The sequence below is a fragment of the Eublepharis macularius genome, chromosome 9 (assembly GCF_028583425.1).
Source record: "Eublepharis macularius isolate TG4126 chromosome 9, MPM_Emac_v1.0, whole genome shotgun sequence".
In the NCBI taxonomy this organism is placed as follows: Eukaryota; Metazoa; Chordata; class Lepidosauria; order Squamata; family Eublepharidae; genus Eublepharis; species Eublepharis macularius.
This window is the reverse complement of record NC_072798.1, coordinates 29,218,134-29,236,546: the sequence shown is the minus strand read 5'-3', so window position 1 is coordinate 29,236,546 and position 18,413 is coordinate 29,218,134. Positions and strand designations below refer to the sequence as shown.

Sequence of the window (18,413 nt, the reverse complement as noted above, 5' to 3'; positions counted from 1 at the left end):
GACCATCCCATATGAACCAAGCTGGCTATTCATAGAGCTTGCTTCTTAGGAGGTGATTCCAGGGGTCGAAAAATTCATGTGGTTTCTGAGTCTTTCAGCATTTTCCACACAGATACATCCCTGTGGACTTAGGAAAAATCATACAGTGATAAAATGATGGCCTTTAGGCAAGGCTCTTTCCCCCTAAATTGGACCCATCTGATGGAAACAAGCTCGATTGAAACCTGTAGGGTTGACATCCAAATAACTGGTTCAGGATTGGGCTGCATGAGTTACTATTGACCTCAGTGAAGTGAAGACTTAATGACTGGGTTGGCTCGCCTCCTTTCATGTTAAAGAATTTGGGGGTGTGGGGTTCTTCCAAAGCCAGAGGCACCGGAAGGGTAACCTTCAGCAGGACCAACCAAAACATAATGTGAGCAGGCTTTCAGATTCACCGAAAATCTTCTCCAGACTAGATGTTACACATCTAGTCTGGAGAAGGGGTAGAGTGAGAGAGAAAAAATGTTGGCCAAGTCTGCAGACTGTAAGCAGCTGGCATCATGGCTTCGTTTCTTGAAGCAATAACCCTACAATCCGTAAAGCAACATTTCATAACTATTGCTGCCTCTTCTTGTGCCCAAAAGTTGCCATATTGCAGTTTCCATCCTTATTTGTGAATTAACTACATCAGTGGACCAACAGCGTACTAAACCTTTGCCTGCAAATAGAAACTTTGCAAGCCAACTAAAACCCAGCACTTAGATGCAGTTATAGGCAAAGAAGTAAGAAGGACAAAATGGTAGTCCAACCTATAGCAATCAGAACAATCCAAAACATCTGTGTCGGTCTTAATCACTTCAGCTTTATTGTACATTACAGAAAACTTTTTAATAGTAGCTGAGAGAAAGGGGATTCACCAATGAGCAACAGGACCTATGAACATTTCTAATGGAAGAGGTGCTCAGCTGAGTATCTGTTAAATGCTGCAAATCTGTGTTAAATTGTCCCTTTGTAGCAGCCTATTACGAGTGTTAAATCCATTATTTATCAAAAGAGGTAAGAATTTCAAGGTTTGTCTGCATTGCCTCTGGGTTGAGCAGTACTCTGCCCCGCACTCTGACAAAACAAATATATGTAGCCATACAGCGTACAGAGTAAAAGCTCCCATGCGTATTGCTTAGCTTTTTTTCTTTCTTTTTTTCGGCATTAAAATTTTTAAAAAAACAGAAACACGCACACAACAATGTGGAACATTACAAAAAAGTGGATAAGCTTCAACTTATTTTAACCCCAAAAAACAATCCATGCGTGATTTTTTTTCTTTCCAGCAGCAGGAAGAGGGGAAGGGCAATAAATCGGACCATGCTGTAGGAGTGCAGTGGTAAGAGCTAAACCGCTGCAGCACTGGCTGCCCATAATCCAGGGCAGTGGTGGAGACACACTGTGGCCAGACTCTACTTCTCAGGGTTGCCTGCTTGCACTTCTTGCATGTAGGCATCAATGATATGTGGGGGCACTCCTTGCATTAGTAGTCGGAAGAATGAGACCCCACCTATGGACAAGGAATGAAACAGTCATTAAAACAGTGAAGATTTACTAGTGCTTGTCAAACCTGAGTTCCAACTATAAAGAACCCTGTTTCTGGACATGTGCCAGAGGTTGGGGAAGATGCCATGATTTCAAGAAAACTTCTACATCAATGGGTTTGATTGTAGCCTTAATTTCCCCTTTATGTGAGGCAATCTAGAGTGGAAATATATGTTGCAAAGTTCCTGGGGACACACAAGTGCAGGATTTTATGTGTGGTCCTTAATTCATGTGCAGGCTGTCTCTTGCCCGGTGCACGTGCATGCTGCTTTCACAGAGCTCCCTTTGTGTAATTGCATCTGCAAGTGTGTCCAGAAGGCAGAGTACCAATTCAGCTCTGTTTTCGCTGCAAAAACAAGTACTGTAGGCTTCTTTGACTTGCCAATTTGCATTTCTTTAAGGTGTGAGAAAGTGTCGAGATTTGCATTTCAATGAATGGAGGTGGGAGGTGGGGGAACTGGGATGCTTTTACAGTTGAGGAGGAAATGATATTGAACATGTGAATGTATTCATGTGGAGCAAATTGAAGTGTGACTGTGCGAGCGAGTGCATGGAAAGTTGGGGGAGGGGGTACACATGAAATGAGGGGAAAGGGAGGGGGTTAGAATTAGAAAAAATTAAAGAATGTGATTATAATTGTTATTATAAGTTTCTAATCCAATAAAAATTCTTTTAAAAAAAAGAAATGAGGGTCACTTGAGCATCCCTAGATACTTAGTAATGTGTATTTCCATCCCTAGTCTCTTTGGAGAGACAGGTCATCAGGAATTCTTATGTTCTATTTATCGCTGAAGTTGTGAAGATTGAGGGTCAATGAAGCATTACATTTAGTATTTTGGTATGAACTTCTTGCTTATGTTTTCATTTCCTTAAGACTGCAATTCAACAGTTAACTACTGTGTTGGAAGTATGACACCAAGTATGACACAGATGGGATTTGGGGCCACATGTTTTCTCAGCAATAAGGCAGTGCTTCTCAAAATAAGGCTTGCCTCTCTTAAGGCCCTGCTCTTCTCCCTGGAATTTCCCAATGAGTGTCATTATTAGACCAAGAGAAAGAAGGCATGGCACATGTGCAGCTTCTAGATGGTCCCAACCCACAATATATTCAGCAACGTTCAATGATAAATACCTCCACTGAAACACAGAGAGGCAACAACAACCAGCCCCTCTTATTGGGCTCCTGCACACTGTTGTGTGGAATTGAATTATGGGAAACCAGTATCAGTGTTGCTTCAGTGATTTACAAACAGTCCCAGATTGCTTGGACATGAGCATAATACCTTTTCCCTTGTGTTGATTAGCAATGTTGGTGTCAATCATGTTTCTCTCTTTTTGAACTTAAAAAAAATTTCCTATTGAGGTCTCATGAAACATGGGTCTTCATTATAATATTTGAAGTCTAAAACACATGTTCCCTTTGCTTGCTGAAACTCCTTGTGCGGGGACCCCCCCCCCCCGAGAATTCCTGCTAGAAGACAAAGCTTCCTAGAATTTTCACCATTTTTTGCAAGCATGAGCATTAATAAGCAAAAACTTACCCTTGGGTGTTTTCTGTACAGTACTATGATTCTAAAACACAAGGACCTTTCTGCTTCCAATACACCTTTAGCTGTACAGAGGAGTTGTTTACTATTAACCCTTCAGAGCTAGAAATTTCCATGATCAACCGAATGAAAATACGAATGGCATTTCTGTGTCATCTACTACATCCAGCTAAATCCACATCGCTCAAGTCTGAATTAAAGTAACTAATGCCTGTTACTGAAGATTTTTTTTTTTTACTGCTCTCTTGTGGTATGCATTTTTAATCTTCAGTGAATGCAGAAGACAGACGCAGGGGGAAAACTGGCATGCTTTTAAAGCATTCTTTAATTTTACTATATAGTGCAAATTTTGACCAAAATCATTCATTTTTCAAGTAACGTTAGAGAATAGTTGGTATAAATAGCATCATTTCTTTAGGCATCCGGACCAAGATGCAAATAACTAGATGCTAGAATGCTCTGATATTTGGCATGTTTACTTATGTAGAATAAGCTATTAACCTGGTTCATGCTTTATCATGTCCTGCTGAAGCTTTTATATATGCAGTTAATAAGTAGTTGCATCACTGCAGGGAATTCGCTATTGCAAGCACTTATTGGCAGATTCAGCAATAGTTGGTTAATTAATAGCACAGAAATATAAGTCAGTCTATTATAACCATTGATTTTTATAGCCCTATTTTCATTAAATGACATAATGAAAATTATGCCATACGTCAGTAAGTTTTGTATGACGTGACAACAGACATAAGCTTCATATGCAAGGACCATATGAAAGCTTACCTTAGATGACATTATACATTCAAAAATCCTTACTGTGCAACTAAGGGAGAGAGAGAGAGAGAAGTTGTAAGCACTTAACTCGCTAACACAAAAGTACTTAACTTGTTGAGTGAAATTATGTTCATGATTATGATAAGATGATTTAATCCTTAGTCATGTAAAACATGTGAGAGAAAAAGAGAGAAAAAAGCAAATGAAAAGTCAAATAGGCAGGGTGGGGTGGGGGTCTAGCACCACGTCAACATTTTCATTAATACGTGAAGCTTTATTAATGATGCACAAACACAAATGATTGGCTCTGGCAACTAATCTAAAGGACGCAGTGGAGCCAATCAGATTGTGCCACTAACCTAGAACCAAAATTTCCAGCTAAACTAAAGCGTATATATGTATATATATATATAGTTATACAGTTATAGAGAGAGACGCTGGGTATTTCTCAGTGCCAAAAAAGCCACACACAAAGCATTGAAAATATATACATATATATGTTGAAAGTAAAGGCAAAATTATCAAGTATACTATCACACATTATAAGTTACGGTATGTGCTGTGCCAGTTCTCTACAGAGTTACTCCAGCTTCCTATTTATTGTAATGGGCTTTGACTGGAGTGACTCTGCATAGGATTGCACTATTAGTCCTTCTATATACTTTTGCAGACTAGACACAAATAGTTTGTTTCTTAAACAATATATATTCTTTGTGCATTTCAGGGACAGTAAGCAGTAGCCTTCAAAAGAAAAATTCAAACTAGGTAAAATGATTAGTATATATTATTGCAGTTGATTTACAGTATAAGATTTAGTTCTGAAATTGTAAATATGGCCACCATTAACCTATATGTGGTCATTTTTGTCTTTTTAAAAAATGTATAGCATGTCCAGAAGGTCAAAATTCATCACTGATTCTAAGAAACAGTTTTTCCAATCCTTCTGAATGTTAAAATAGGCCCAATTCAGATCGATAATGCTAATTGTCACTTAAACCAAACAACTGTTTTAGAACTTGGTTGTATGACTACTTAAACACAATAGTTCATGCCTAAACGTTTGCTAAATTGAATGTTAGTTCCTAGATTCTTGATTAATTTGGCCTTCTTTTCTCATGCCATAGCGAGTATGGCATAGAGCAACCATATACTCTAACAGCAAATATGAAAAACACACTTCTCATGCAAAAACATTCTATGTGAGAAGAGAGGAATGAAATGGAAGGTAAGGCCTAGTGGAATACACTTTTAGAAACCTGTTTCTGCCCCGCCAAGAAGATTGGTTGTCCTGGGGAAATTACTCCATGATATATCACTGTAGAATTAGAATATTTGTACCAGTATTTAATCTCAGTTGAAATGATTTTGCATTTACTATTGAACAATGTAAGTTTTTGTAAAATATTAATGAATACCTGTAATGATTTTCTTAGCAGTTTTTCTGTTGTTAAAAAATATAATTTATTCAAGATTCTCATATTAAACCATAAGTAGTAATATCACAATAGCACTACAATAGCCCTGTTTCTTAGGTTATAGTCCTCAGACCATAATCAAGATGAGTTCTTCTGATGACAAGAATAATTGGCTAGCCATGTGCAGGCTTTAGGATTGGTCTAAATCTCCATAGCCATTCTGAACTTTCTTAAATCAATTTGTAATTGCCTTTCTTCATTAATTTCAGTTAGCTTTCTTATGTCTCTCAGCTGCCAGCATTTGCAAGAGCAAACAAAATTAAACAAACTTAACAGATTGGTTCCAGGCAGCTTTCCCACTCAATCTCACCCAATCCCACTCAATCTCACCCTTCTACATCCCTTGTCCCACATGACTTCTGTCCATACAGGTCCCATTCAGGGCCTTTTTGGTGATCGAAGGTCACCCTCCCTTTTTAATCAGCAGAAAGGCTGGTTGGATCCAGCCGAAGGAATTTTACGCTTGACATCTTGTCTTTGCTGGTCATTTTACTGAGAGTTTCATGCATATCAAATAAGATATGTGCACTTCCAGGATGTGCAGACTGGATTGTGGGCTGGAAAAACAGTGATGCTTCCCCTATGTAAAGCAGGAATATTTCTCATGCAGCGCCTATGACAGATACATGGTTTGCAGAAGGAGGTCAAGGAATCTTGAATTGCAAGTGGTGTAGGTAAGCTCCAGCAATGATAATATATCCTCCAGGAGTCTTTAAACAATATACTGAGCAGTGCCAGCAACTAAATAAGGGCTAAGTAAACAGTTCTTGTACTGGTGCGAGTAGCCTGGTAGTGCCAGTGGTAGGAAAATGCCTCCGGCAAAGAGTATTTGTTTTAAGCAAGGATGGTATAAGTAGATTGCAGTGCACACATAATTCAGCGTTACCAAAACTCATTATTTTCAGAGCCAATGAAGTCAAATTCAAGACAACAGAAACTTTGCTACTGTCAAGGAAATACTGTTGAGTCAGAGAAACTGTTGTGACCGTTGGTTCTTCTGAGTAAAGTATGAACTACGTGCCCAACCCGTTTAGCAGGAAGGAAGGTTGATCGATTGACCCAGGGGTGGGTTTGTAAGCCAGCTAGTAAATAAGAGAAGTGGTGGCTTCAGTTGACAGTGTCAAATACCAAAGCAGGGCAGGGGAAGGGGCTGTAATTTTCTGCCCTCCTAGAGCCACCAAGGAGGATAACAAATTAAAAAATATGCAGATTAAAATACCATCTTAAAAACCATTTAAACCAACCCACAAATACATCATTAAAATAATATAAAAACAACAGTTAAAACATTAAGGAGAGAGGAGGGATCACTGAGAGAACACCAAGCAAAACAAAAAAAGTCTTCATGCACGGGCAGAAGAGGGCATCCGAAGAGGACGAGCGAATCGCCGTGGAGTGAAAGTTCCAGAGTTTTGGTGCCACAACTGTGAAGGCCTTCTCCTGGGTTGCCATTCACCTTATCTCAGAAGGCGGGGCACCCAAAACAGGGACTCTAAAGATGGTTGGATAGATTCATAAGGGAATAGGCGGTCCTTCGGGTATGTTGGTCCCAAACTGTATAAGGCTTTAAATATTAGCGCCAGCACCTTGAATTGTGCCCAGAAGCAAATTGGAAGCCAGAGTAGATGGGCCAAGACTGGGGTGATATGACCTACTCCAGTCAAAGTCCTGGCTGCAGCATTCTGCACCAAGTAACACCAAACATGTTTTAAGGACAGGCCCACACACAATACATTGCAGCAATCGAATCTAGATGTAACCAGGACATTGCCACAGCAGCCAGATTTTTCCATACTGGAAAGGTTGCAGCTGGCGAACCAGTCAAATCTGGTAAAAGGCACACTTGGCCACAGCTGCCATCAGGTTATGCAGCAGGCTGGTGACAGGCTTAGTCTAAGCTGGCCTTTAAGGCTTGAAAATAAGTGAAAAGTTTTTTCAGCAGCTAATTTTCTCTCCTGTGGGGTGGGAAAGTAAGTTTTACCGGGAATGGAGGCATCCCTTCTAATCATCAACACGAGTAAAAGGGAAGGTCAAGAACTCTGATAGCTGTAATGCATAATTATCTGTCTATTTAATTGTACAATGATAGATTTTATAACACAGTTAATTTCTATCATATCTGAATTGTTGGACAAGATGAATAATACAGTAAATTACAGTCCAAAGCCAGCAGAACTGCAACATACAAATAACACACTACATAAATTGAACTTGTTTACATAAACAATGAACAACACATTTGATCTTTAATAGTATAGGGTTGCCTCCCACCAATCCACTATGTTGGATCCTATGACACCCTTTCACCAAGTGTGCCTCCAACAGAGAAAGACTTTTCTCCATCAGAAAAAAGTATTCTCCATTGCATGAAGTCTGCCTCTGTTAAAGGAAGACTGTTACATCATATACGAGTCCATCATGGGAGCTGCAGCCATATTGCAGCTGCAGATTCCTGGTATGAGGTCCATTGGAACCAGGGCTCTTTTTCTGGGAAAAGGGGTGGTGGAACTCAGTGGGTTGCCCTCGGAGAAAATGGTCACATGGCTGGTGGCCCTGCCCCCTGATCTCCAGACAGAGGGGAGCGGCGCGGAGGGCAATCTAAACTCCCCTCTGTCTGGAGGTCAGGGGGCGGGGCCACCGGCCATGTGACATTTTCAAGAGGTTCTAGATCCAGAGGAGTTAGCTGTGTTAGTCTGTAGTAGCAAAATCAAAAAGAGTCCAATAGCATCTTTAAGACTAACCAATTTTATTTTATTTTTTTATTATTTTTTTTTTATTTTCAATATCTAACATACAACTACTACATACATACATACCCTACAAAACAGTAACTACAAAAGACTACAATAGCACAAGGGATAGGAAAGAGGAGAGAAAAAAGAGAGAGGGAGGGAGGGGTGGAAAAAAAGGGAAGGTACCCTACAAACACTAAACACTAAACACTACATTTCTGTTTTCCCTTCATACTGCCATTATTCAAAAGTTAAAGCTTTATATTATATTGATGGAGTGGTTGACCTTACTAAATGCAAATTACAATTTAATTTCAAGTTAAATTTTTCTTCCCCTCCTGGGTCCCGGACGGAGTTCTCTCTGCGCAACTGCAGCCGCAGTGCTCGTTTCCTCCCCCTCCCCCTCAGACTTCTGCTTTTCGTCTTGCTTGGTGCACTGGAATTCTGGGTTCCTGTCCTCAAAATCCCTTAGTTGATCTTCTGATAATATCTTAAAGGCTTGATCTTTATGGGTGAACCAGATTCCTTCCGGAAATAACCATTTGTACTTTATTCCATGTTCTCTCAGAAGAGCTGCGAACTTTTTATACTTAAAACGTCTTTTCCGGACTAGAAATGGGACGTCTTTCAATATCTTAATTTTGTTGCCCAAGAAGTCCAAATCCGCATTGTATGAATTGTATAGGATAGTGTCCCGGATCCTCTTAGATGAAAAATCGATGATGATCTCGCGCGGCAACTGACGCTTCATTGCATACTTTGAAGTAGCCTGACGGGCTTCCAAAATGGCGCTTTTAACTTCTTCTTTAGTTGCCCTCGCGGGTGTCGCCAATAGTTCCGAGACAAGACCCCGTAAGTCCTCGTTTTCCTCCTCTTTCACATTCTGGAGGCGCAAAATTGTCTGTGTTCGTTCCACTTGTAGCCCGATCAACTGATTCTCCACCAGTTTAAGCTCTTTATTCGTAGCCTTCACGAGTGATGCACTTTCCCGAGCAGACTTCTCTGCCCCCCCCCGCTGCTTCCTTGATGGTTTTCACTTCGCTCTCAATTAAGCCCACCCTTTGGTCTGTTTCATTCAGCTTGTCAACAAAGGGTTTTATAGCTTCACCAACCGCCCTCCGTACAATTTCCTCCAGCGATTCTCCCTTTAAGGCAGCCGAAACTGACTTGCCAAGGGCAGGACTTTGTTTTTTTGTTGCCATTTTGGGGGGGGGCGCCAACCAAATTTTGAGACTCAGCAAAGGGGAAGAGTGAGCCTTCTTAACTTCAGATCTCACCTCTCCTTCACGTACGCTTGTAATAACAGAAGGAATTCGCTTACTTGTAGGCTCTCGCCTAGTTCTGCTCTTTGCCGTTTCTCATGGCCCGGCAGCACTCGAGGCGCCGCGCACGTCCGCCGGCCTCCGTAGGGACAAACGGGCAATTAACCCCCCACATTGATTCCGGGGGGCTCTTCCCGCAGCGTCCCGGACCCAGCCTCCCTCACTGGGAGTTTTGGGGGCTAATCTTCGCAGATCAGCCGCCCGGACAGGGTGCTCGGCCGCTTCCTCTCGAGCCAGCGAAGAGGAGCGTCCGACATGGCAGAGAAAACGAAACCAAATCCAATTTTATTTTATTGTAGCATAAGCTTTCGAGAATCAAGTTCTCTTCATCAGATCAGGCATCTGATGAAGAGAACTTGATTCTCGAAAGCTTATACTACAATAAAATAAAATTGGTTAGTCTTAAAGGTGCTACTGGACTCTTTTTGATTTCAAGAGGTTCTGGAACTGCATCCCACTGCGTTCCCGCTGAAAAAAAGCCCTGATTGGAACTATGGTGCCTTCACCACCTGTGCTATTTTCCCAAGTCAAAACAGCGCTGGGGGATGTTATGTGCTCCATTGGAGGGCTGAAGGTACAAGCATTCAGAACATGTGAAGCCCCCCAAGGGAAGCAAAGAACACCCCCTGACCACATTTTGGATTAGAAAAACAGCACTGGGGGGAGGCAGGAGCCCTTCCCCCACTCCTTTGTCCTGATCTGAATCTGGCAATCAAGGCACTTTCAAATGGAGATCCCATTGAGAACTCATATCTGCAGTTTGGCTGTGGTTCCTCATGTCAAATGTGCATTTATTGTAATTGGTCATGGTGGAAGAGAATCAGGATCCAACCCCATCTTTTAGACTCTTCATCACTAAATTAAGCTCCTCTCATCTGTTGAACCACTGAACAAATATACTCAACATTTTTAACATTTTCCCTTTATAATAGATTACCTACATCTACCATAATAGCACTGGCTGATATTTAAAAAATTAATTAATAAAAATGAATGTTGAATCTTCAAATTTGATCTTATTTTCCCTGTTTTCTGCTTCATTTCAGAATCTGTACACACATTTCATATGGTTTGATTGTACTTTTTTCTTAGTTTCAAAGAAGTGGGAAATCCCTTTTTTGCACCTAGAACTTTCTTCTCCATTGTAGAAGCCTAGCAAGGCACCCACTAGCTGTCTATCCAATGCTAAAAGGCAGTCATAATACAAATCTAGAGTCTACATGTCTGTGTCTGAACATGCATGCTGCGCAGCTGCGCTAAAGCCGAAGTATTCCTTTTGTGGTCAAGAAGTCCATTATAAGTATCTATTGAGACTGTGAAGATCAAGTGACAGGTTTCTTTGTGCGACTGAGAGCCTTGCTACAAGTGACATTTTACACATGAAGGATAAAGGATCATTTTCGCAAGTCTTTCTGGGAACTGAAGTTCCTCTCCCACACCGCTTTTCCTTTTGTTCCTTCCCCTCGCTGCCTGAAGAGACAGAGAAAGCCTGCGTCAACAGCAACTTTTGCAAATCGTTCCTCCAGTCACAAGCCTGCTCTCAATGATCTTTGGGGCAGGCAGCTGCAACTTTCTCAGCTTTCTCCAGAGCATTCCCCCCCACCCAGCAAGACGATTTGCAAAAGCTGATGTTGCCGTAGGCTCTCTCTGTCTCTTCGGGCAGCGAGGGGAAGGAACAGAAGGAAAAGGGGTGGGGGAGAGGAACTTCAGTTCCCAGAAAGACTTGCGAAAATGATCCTTTATCCTTCACATGTAAAATGTCACTTGTAGCAAGGCTCTCACCCCCTCATTGTTCTGACTTATTCATGTATTACATTGAACTCTTGACTTCATCAGGATTACTTTTGATGTTAAAAGAACATGTTCCACAGCTTTAAGAATGCCTAAACATTTCACCTGTATTTTGATAATATTCTCCATGCGTTCAATAAATCACCCACTCTTGTCATTTCTTGTAACACTCTCCTCCATATAGCAACATGTAGCTCAATGATTGCAAATATCAAAGAAGTAACAGCTCCCCCAATATATTTTTTCTAGCCATGGACATGTGTCTCAAGCAGGGCTTTTTTTCAGCAGGAATGCGGTGGAACGGAGTTCCGGAACCTCTTGAAAATGGTCACATGGCTGGTGGCCCCGCCCCTTGATCTCCAGACAGAGGGGAGTTTAGATTGCTCTCCGCACTGCTCAGCGGTGCGGAGGGCAATCTAAACTCCCCTCTGTCTGGAGATCAGGGGGGGGGCCACCAGCCATGTGACCATTTTCTCCAAGGGCAACCCTCTGAGTTCCACCACCTCTTTTCCCAGAAAAAAAGCCCTGGTCTCAAGCTATATAGAAACTATTTGATCTAGCCACCTTACCTTTCACTTCCAATTTGCACTCCACTTCTGCTTCTCCTAGCGAGTTAACAGCCTTGCAAGTGTATGTGCCACCATCATAGGGACTAGGCTTGCGGATCTCCAAGGTGCACACACCCTGGTTACCAAACATTCTGTATCGGGGGTCATTCGTTATGATTATTTTGTTCTTCATCCATGTGATCTTTGGCTGCATGAAAAACACAAACGAGGTATGAAAGGAAACGCTAGATTCTTTTGCAATCTTAAATTAGATATTTGTTAGTGGGGAAGTTATTTGGGTTTTTCATTTCCCCAGATGTTAAGTACAACTCCCCAAAGATTCTTTCTTAAAAAGAAGTGCAGAAGCAGAAAATAATAAATTCTAGGACAATTCAAAGGATAGTTCAAGATTCTTCCACTGAGGTAGGATTTTCAAATTCCAACACTCAAGAGAGTCGCTCTTATTAAAACGTGCTTCAAATGAGAGATTGTGCCTATAGGAAAAGAAGCACATCTATTTAAGACTGCTGGCCCTCACCTGTGCCTTTAACAACAAAGCACCAGAGCAGGATCAGTAAGCAGGCTGGCAACTCTAAATATATTCTGATGGTCCAAGAAAGGGACTGAGTGAATCGCACAACAGAGATGAAGATGGAAAACCGTTAAGCTTGGCAACAATCTGAAGGGGAAAAATGTCCTTTCCCATTAATAGAGGCTTAATGTGTGGGAATGGGCAAATGAAACTTTTCATGGCGTGGAGGTAAATAAAACTACCTGGTAAATAACATCCTGTTAAGTCTCTGCTAAAGAGATGACATTTTTTCCCTCATGCTGCTGGCAGAGGCAACCCTACAAAATGCAGTTTGGTAGTGGTGGGATCACTTGTCTATTTAGTTCTGCAAGAGTGCAGATGCTCCGGGTCCTTCATACTCTACCCTTTATCCTAAGATCTGCCCTTTTCTGTGAATAAAGAAAAGCATTACACCATTCAAAGGGGTCAAGAGATTTTTCTGTACCATTTGGCATTATTCTTGGGAATGGAATGAAGATGAAGAACAGGACCACGTACAAAGAAGTTTAATGTTCTTGCTATCGAAACTCAAATATAAGGCACTCAATTTTAAGGCACAGTAAGCCAATGTCAACCGAGGAGTTGTGAAGAATTCCCAAACTCCCAGCTGGAGGTGGCAACGGGTTTGCCGGCTTGGAAATTAGGACCCGTTTCGCACAATGTGCTTTATCATAAGCCACATATAAATCAATTATAATCTGCTATTGTTATTTTTCTCTTTTACATAGAAGCCACATGTAAATCAATTATGGTCTGCTACTGCTACTCTTCTCTTAGAAGCTTCTGTTCCCGAATGATTTTACTACATGGGGTCATACTACATTCTTGGGAATGACACCTTACCTTGGGGTTTCCTCGGACGCTGCAGTTCAAAGTCGCGTTGTAACCAGACACAGCATATGTGTTAATTAAAGGCTGAGTAAACATTGGTGGCTCAGTGAAATTGAATTCCTCATAAACTGGATTTTTGTAGACTTTACCTGTAAAACAGATCCGGAAGTTTAGGAACTGGTGTGGAGGGGGTGGGCAACAACACTGTGTTAAAACTGCAGCCCTCCTAGCTGAGCTTTGAATGCTGTTCTGTTTCTCTACCACAAGTGGCATGTGAGCAAAATTTACCTGGAAATGCCCGTTCTGTGTTTCTCATTTGTATCTTCTGAAGTTTCAGCATTTGTTGCTGCTTTATACCTGTCAGACCATTGGTCTAGCCAGCCCTGTGCTGTCTTCTCTGAGTGGCAGTAGCTATCTGGGTTTTTCTCAACACCTCAGTCTGAGATTTGAAATTGCCAGTGATTTAGCCTGGGGCTTTTGGCATGCAAAACTTGTGCTCCGCCTCTGAGCAATTATCCCTTATTTCATAAACTATCCTGGCATGTAAGTTATCAGATACTCTTGGTTCGAGTTGCCAGAGTGCCCTGGTGTGACACCCCTGGCTAGAAGAGGACTTTATTTCAGTTGTTCTTTATCTCAGGGACTATAGTGAATGTTTGTATCGATTCTAGTCACTTCCAGAGGACACAATTGGCTTTTAGACACTGTGACTCCAGAAAGTGCTGATTTTTTTCAAAGTATCATTTAGCAAAATTCCTGGTCAATTCCTGCTAAGTTCACATGCCCCTTGAGAAAGCTGTTGGGCTGTCCACTATCTCACCCCTGAATGCTGCATGTTCTTCCACATAACTACCCGGTTAAGGATCCTCTCACTCCTCTCCTCTTAGCACAGTCTCCCTGAGGCCTTTTGTTCTTTATATTTTTTTTACTCTCTGTCAGCTGGTGCTGAAGATAACATGAAAAGGCCCCAGCTTCTTGCAGAGTTGCAAGTACAGTTGGCTGTACTCTCCAGACATATTGGTCACAGATTGGCCACCTCTGCTAGCCTCTCATAGGACAACGGAGGCTGCCCAGGAATGCACTTGATATTACCACAGTTTATCCTCTGATTTCATAATGGGTTAATGTTTGCATCTCCTAAATTCTACTACAGATTATTCAGCTCATTGGTTTAACCAATGAACACATGAGCCAACATGAAGATGTCTTATACTTATTCAAACCACTGGTCGATTAAGATCAGTGTAATCAATTTTGATTGGCAGTTGCTATTCAGATCAAGATCTTTCACATTGCCTGCTACCCGATTCCACTGGCAATACTGGGGACTGAACCACAGAATTCGTGCAGGCCAAGGAGATACTCTACCACTGAGCATGGCCCTTCCCCATGGCCATTATTTTGCTGTCTGTAAAATATTTTGAAAAAACAGAGCAGGAATCTGTCGGTTCTGCATAAAGTGAGAGCCAGTCACACATCTTTTGGCAAAGGCAGTGACAAATATATTGTCTGGTACTCCGTATTACTCCATTGGATAAAAACTGCCCTTGTGCATAGAGCGCCGGTTAAGTCATCCTTCTGTTCTCAAAATAGGATATTAAGTGGTTTACAGGCTTTGAGGGCTGGATGGGTTTGGCATGACGCACAGTGACAGGCAGGGCTCTACAAGAACTTATCAAGAAGACAGCCCCGGTGGGATCCATGTCGACAAACAAAATTGACAAGTTGTTTACAATTGCTGCATGGGATGTGTGTGAAGAATTAAATTAATAAATAATAATAATAATAATATTTGATTTATATACTGCCCTTCAGGATGACTTAACACCCACTCAGAGCAGTTTACAAAGTATATGATTTCCCCACAATATTATCCCCATTCTCACACTGTCCCTCAATCCTAGTCTGAAAAAGGATCCCACATGATTACTATTGCCCTTTAAAAAATGCTTGGATGATCCGTTCACAGCCCTCTCGGCATCACACATGTTTTGGCCCATAGTGCCATATTTTGATGGTGAATTGGCTAACCATCCTTTGCAATCACAGCACTTTCGTTGGTCATTGTCGCATCCTGGCTGAGACCGCACATATTTTCAGAGAAGATCCGGAAGTAATACTCATTGCCGATGACGAGTTCTGTAATGGTAGCACTAGTTCGATGATAGTGTTCGATCACAGTGAACCATTCCTGCAAGACACAAGCCTGAGTTAAGTTTCATATCGTACAATCAGCTAAAAGGCAACTGACTTTTTAGAAATATCTCCTATGGAAAGGAAACTCAGAAAACAAATGTTAAGGAGCTTTATCAGAAAGGCCGAGCTCAGCCTTCGAACACATGAAACAGCAATAATCCGCCCTGAGCCCGCTGATGTGGGGAGGGTGGAGTATAAATCCAATAAATTAAATTAAAATTAAATTAAAGACTTTTCACTAAGTGTATCCACTCAATATGTACAGAGCAAACCAGCTCCATTGCTTAGAAGGATGAACAATCAGCCACAGAATTGTGCCCTTTCTCCCACTTTCTTGTGTTCAGCTGCCCTTTTAGTTTCCTAGAAAGGTAGAGTATAAATAAATTGTAGCTTGCCGACATCCTTATTGGCAATCTGTGGTTAACACTTGCTGTCCAAATCAAAATGATTTTTTTAAAAAAAACATGGTTTCGAGCAGGCTTTGTTCTTGCTTGGAAGAAAAATGTTAACCAATGTTAACTTTGCTAGTAGCTCCTGGTGTGCGTGATGACATCACTCCCAGGAGAGCCGTCATCACGCAGGGTCAAAGGGCGCCCCCCGTGATGTCACGCACACCGGGAAGGGGCAGAGAGAGCGGGCAGCTCTCTCGCCGCTGCCGCCGCCCCTGTGCAGCCCGCACCAGCAGAGACAAGGGGTGTGGCGGCTGCAGTGAGAGAGTGGGCCGTGGCCACAGCAGCTCACTCTCTGACCACCATCGCACCCCTTGTCCCTGCCAGTGTGGGTTGCACAGGGGCGGCGGCAGCAGCAAGAAAGCGGGCTGTGGTCACCGCAGCTCTCTCCCTTGCTGCTGCCTCCATGCCCCTTGTCCCTGCCGGCGCGGACTGCACAGGGGTGGCAGTGGTGGCAAGAGAGCGGGCCACGGCGGCTGCAGCGGTGGCGGTGAGAGCGGCCTGCTCTTGCCATCGCCGCCCACTCTCACGGCATGGGAGCGCGTCTCGCACCTGGGGGCGCACTGCACCACCTGGGGAGGGGGCACCCCAGGGAGCATGCCCCCCCCAGCTGGCCAGGTTAGTGGGCGTGGGGGGGAAGAGTGGGATTGGGGGTTCTCCTGCCTCAGGCGGGGAGATGGCAACCCTAGCCATGGTCTCTCTTTGACGCCAGGGATCAAGCTAAACAAGATACCAGGAAGTGTTTGTTCCAGTGGCCAGTGATGCAGTTTTGTTTGGAAACTAGTTTTCGAAGACAGCTGCATAGGATCACTGGAGGAGCGGAAGGATTCCCTCACAGCCCTCCGCTGCCTCTGCTAGCTGCTCAGCTGTTTCCCTCCCTCCCCCTTGCACTCTGGCTGCTTGCCCAGCTCCCCACCCCCGCACTTTGGTTGGCTGCACGCCCACAGTCTCAGAGGGAGTAAAGGCAGGAGGAAGGCGGAGGCAGTCCACAATGGCTGACAGCCCCAGATGTGTGGTCATTGCCATGCTGCCACCCAAAGTGGCCAGGTGATGGGGAGGAGGGAGCTGGCCAAGCAGCTGATAGAGGCAGCGGATGGCTGCAAGAGAATCCTTCCTCTCCCCCAGTGATCCTGCTTGCCTCTGTCTTTGAAAACTACCATTCCCATGTAAAATTGTGTCACTGGACACTGGAATGGAGACTTGTCTGGGGTCTCATTTAGCTTGACCCTACAGTCCATGATGGGCTCTCACAATGTTTTCTTTAACATTAAAAAGCAGCTCTCTGTGGATGTATGTGATTTGGACCCAAGGTCACGAAGCAGGGTTTTGTTTATGGGGACGGCCCATGGGTCAGTGGTAAAGCGTTGGCTTTTGCATGTAGAAGGTCCCAGGGTCAATCACTGTTTTAAAATGAAGGATCCAGTAGTAGGTGATGTGAAAGACCTCCATGCGAGATCCTGGAGAGCAGGAGCCAGTTGGAGTAGACAAGACTGACCCTAATAGACCAACAGTCTAATTCAGTTGAAAGCAATTTAATGTCAATTCTTTCCCCCCTATAGAAATCAACCCCCTTAGTATTAATCTTGGTAGTTAAAAATGCAGGTACCTCTATTGTACCTGTTCTTCTCCATACTTTGCCTAATAAGAGCCCTGGTAACAATCTGACTCTCAGATAACCTGCATATTCAATAGGCAAAAACGGGTTTTAGGGGAATGGTTTCAGGGTTCAGCCCCAGCCCTTCTCATGGTGCAAAATTATAGGAAAATGATGGTGAACATACTAGTTAAGTATTTGCAGAGGTGATCGGCATTTTGTGGCTTGAGAAAACTGTCCCAAAGGCTGACATTTGTGTGTGCATGTGCATGTACATGTGTAGAAACAAAAAGAGAGAAAAAGGTGTAAAAACTGATCATCTCTGAAACAGGTGGTCTATCATCTCTCGACTGTTACTTATAAAATGGTACCGACACATTTGCTTTGTTATTGATGCAGCATGCAAAATGTTGTGTTTGAATATTGTTGCTCTATCTTGACAGCGAAACATACAGAAAGCCACATGCAACTTTATTACTTGGCAAAACCTGAATGGAAAGCGAGTTCCAGTAACTTGGCACATTCTCTCTAGAAGTCCAGGCAGGGGATAATTCTAGGAAAAGCCATATGATGTAATATGGGTTTTGAAGAGGGTAGGAAAAGTGGCCTTGATATTCAAAGGTCATATTGTTATTTGATTGCTAAAATTAAATAAGCCTGGGGAAGGCAGGGTTTGGGGAGGGGCTGGAACTCAGTATGGCATAATGCCACGGAGCCCACCCTCCAAAGCAGCCATTTTCTCCAGGGGAACTGATGTCATCTGGAGATGAGTTGAAATTCTGGGAGATCTCCAGGCCCCACCTGGAGGCTGTCGAATACAGAGGGAAACCACACCCACAGGAAACAGGTTAACAATTAGTAGAAAATTTGTCATTATTAAGTGCTACTCATTCATAAATACTTCCATAAATCCATTCATAAATACAGGAGACAATAGTACATTCTTAACAGTCATACAAAAAGACCTTATCAAATAACTAATTCCGGGTACCTAGCGGTCTTTATACAAATCAT

General features: G+C 42.8%; 1 protein-coding gene across 3 annotated transcripts in view; it reads right to left on the bottom strand.

Annotated features, from left to right (window-relative positions):
- Positions 1–822: 822 nt before the first annotated feature.
- The window catches only part of MYBPC1 (myosin binding protein C1), a 113,437-nt gene continuing 95,846 nt past the window's right edge, over positions 823–18,413 (bottom strand). For 2 of the 3 annotated variants that reach the window (XM_054989159.1, XM_054989161.1), the window contains 6 exons: positions 15,192–15,351; positions 13,173–13,309; positions 11,780–11,966; positions 5,147–5,205; positions 3,900–3,939; positions 823–1,534 (listed from right to left, as the gene is read on the bottom strand). In XM_054989159.1, coding sequence (XP_054845134.1) covers positions 3,919–3,939; positions 5,147–5,205; positions 11,780–11,966; positions 13,173–13,309; positions 15,192–15,351 — 564 coding nt within the window. In that variant the 3' untranslated portion in view covers positions 823–1,534; positions 3,900–3,918. The remainder of the gene's footprint in view (positions 1,535–3,899; positions 3,940–5,146; positions 5,206–11,779; positions 11,967–13,172; positions 13,310–15,191; positions 15,352–18,413) is intronic. The other variant, XM_054989160.1, reaches the window with a different exon arrangement.